The 1,665-nt window shown below is 43.0% G+C and overlaps 1 protein-coding gene across 1 annotated transcript; it reads left to right on the forward strand.

Annotated features, from left to right (window-relative positions):
- The first annotated feature begins 576 nt into the window (after nucleotides 1-576).
- Nucleotides 577-1,665, forward strand: LOC114455061 (trace amine-associated receptor 13c-like). Its single transcript, XM_028436068.1, has 2 exons — nucleotides 577-746; nucleotides 831-1,665. The coding sequence occupies exons 1-2, from the start codon at nucleotides 577-579 to the stop codon at nucleotides 1,663-1,665; spliced, it is 1,005 nt and encodes a 334-aa protein (XP_028291869.1).

The raw sequence follows: 1,665 nt of genomic DNA on the forward strand, positions 1-1,665 counted from the left end.
AGTCGTGTTGGGTAAATTGAGTCAGGTGGGGCTCACGGCCAACCCAAAGAAGGGTGCTGTACGGTATCTGGGGTACCACTTGGGTTGTGGACAGGCCTTTGGTAGTTAAATTGGCAGTGGTTGTGGCCTGTCCACGGCCCCAGTTCAAAAAAGACATGAAGGGGTTCTAAGGTATGGCTATAGTTAATTCTGAACTTTGTTGACCAGACTGTCCCCCTAACCGACCTTACGCGCAAAGGTGCCTGAGATCCAGTCCAGTGGACAAAACAGTGTAAGCAGGCGTTTAAACAGGTAAAAAAACTCTGTGGTGATCATTTTTAGGATTACACAGAGCATTTCAACTCACAACATTGTCACTTTTATCTGGAACTAGAATTTTTGTTAAATTTGCAGCTTTTTTTTATTGTGGGTGGTCTTTTCAAAAAACCTCACAGAATAAGCAAAAACAACCCAGAGGTCAAATCATCTAAATATTCATTCAAAAAGGAAGTTACCAGATCAAAGGAGGGCGGAGCAATGAAAAAAAAGGTTTTATAAATCAGTGCAACATTAGAGTGAGAGGCAGAGGGGTCAAAGATGGCAACCGTTGATGACGCTGAGTTCTGCTTTTCAAATCTTAACTCATCGTGCAGGAGGATCGTGCGTCCTCACTCAGTCTCTGTGCTGATTTATATCACCCTCTCCTCCATCTCTGTGATGACTGTGAACCTCAACCTGCTGGTCATCATCTCCATCTCACACTTCAGGTATTTAAATATTCTTTCACAGTGTTTAGGAGGTTCTGTTTTCATAAAATCTGATCTGACTTTTCTTTATCTCTCACTTTTCAGGAAGCTCCACACTCCCACCAACCTCCTCCTCCTCTCTCTGGCTATCTCAGATTTCTTCGTGGGCATCCTTATGATCTTCCAAATATCAGTTATTGATGGTTGTTGGTTGTTTGGGGCGCTGTTGTGTTTTGTGTATTATTATTTGGATTTTATCTTCACCTCAGCTTCAATAGGAACAATGGTTCTGCTCTCAGTGGATCGCTACGTGGCAGTGTGTGAACCTCTGCAGTATCCCACTAAAGTCACAGCAAACAGAGTGAAAGTATGTGTTTCTCTGTGCTGGATCATTTCTGTTTTCTGTCAATCTTTTCTTCTTAAAGATAACCTGGAACAACCAGGCCAGTACAGCACGTGCCTTGGGGAGTGTGTAGTAGTTGTCAGTTATGTTGGTAGCATTGTAGATGTTATCCTGTCATTTATTGGACCTGTTATTGTCATCGTACTGATGTCTCTGAGGGTGTTTGTGGTGGCTTTGTCTCATGCTCATTCTATGCGTTCTCATGTTGCATCTGTGAGACCTGCACACGAGTCCCAATTCACCACAAAGAAATCTGAGCTTAAAGCTTTCAGCACAATCAGCGTTGTCATTGTGGTTTTCCTCCTGTGCATTAGTCCATATTTTTGCATTTCTCTGACCGGAGCAGACAATGTTTTAAATGCTTCCGCTTTGACTTTTGTGACTTGTCTGTTTTACCTGAACTCACTTTTCAACCCTCTGATCTATGCACTGTTTTACCCCTGGTTCAGAAAGTCCATCAAGCTCATTGTTACCTTTCAGATAATGAAGCCTGGCTCCAGTGATATTAACCTGCTGCACAGAGAGCGGAAACGCTGA

The sequence above is a fragment of the Gouania willdenowi genome, chromosome 21 (assembly GCF_900634775.1).
Source record: "Gouania willdenowi chromosome 21, fGouWil2.1, whole genome shotgun sequence".
In the NCBI taxonomy this organism is placed as follows: domain Eukaryota; kingdom Metazoa; phylum Chordata; class Actinopteri; order Blenniiformes; family Gobiesocidae; genus Gouania; species Gouania willdenowi.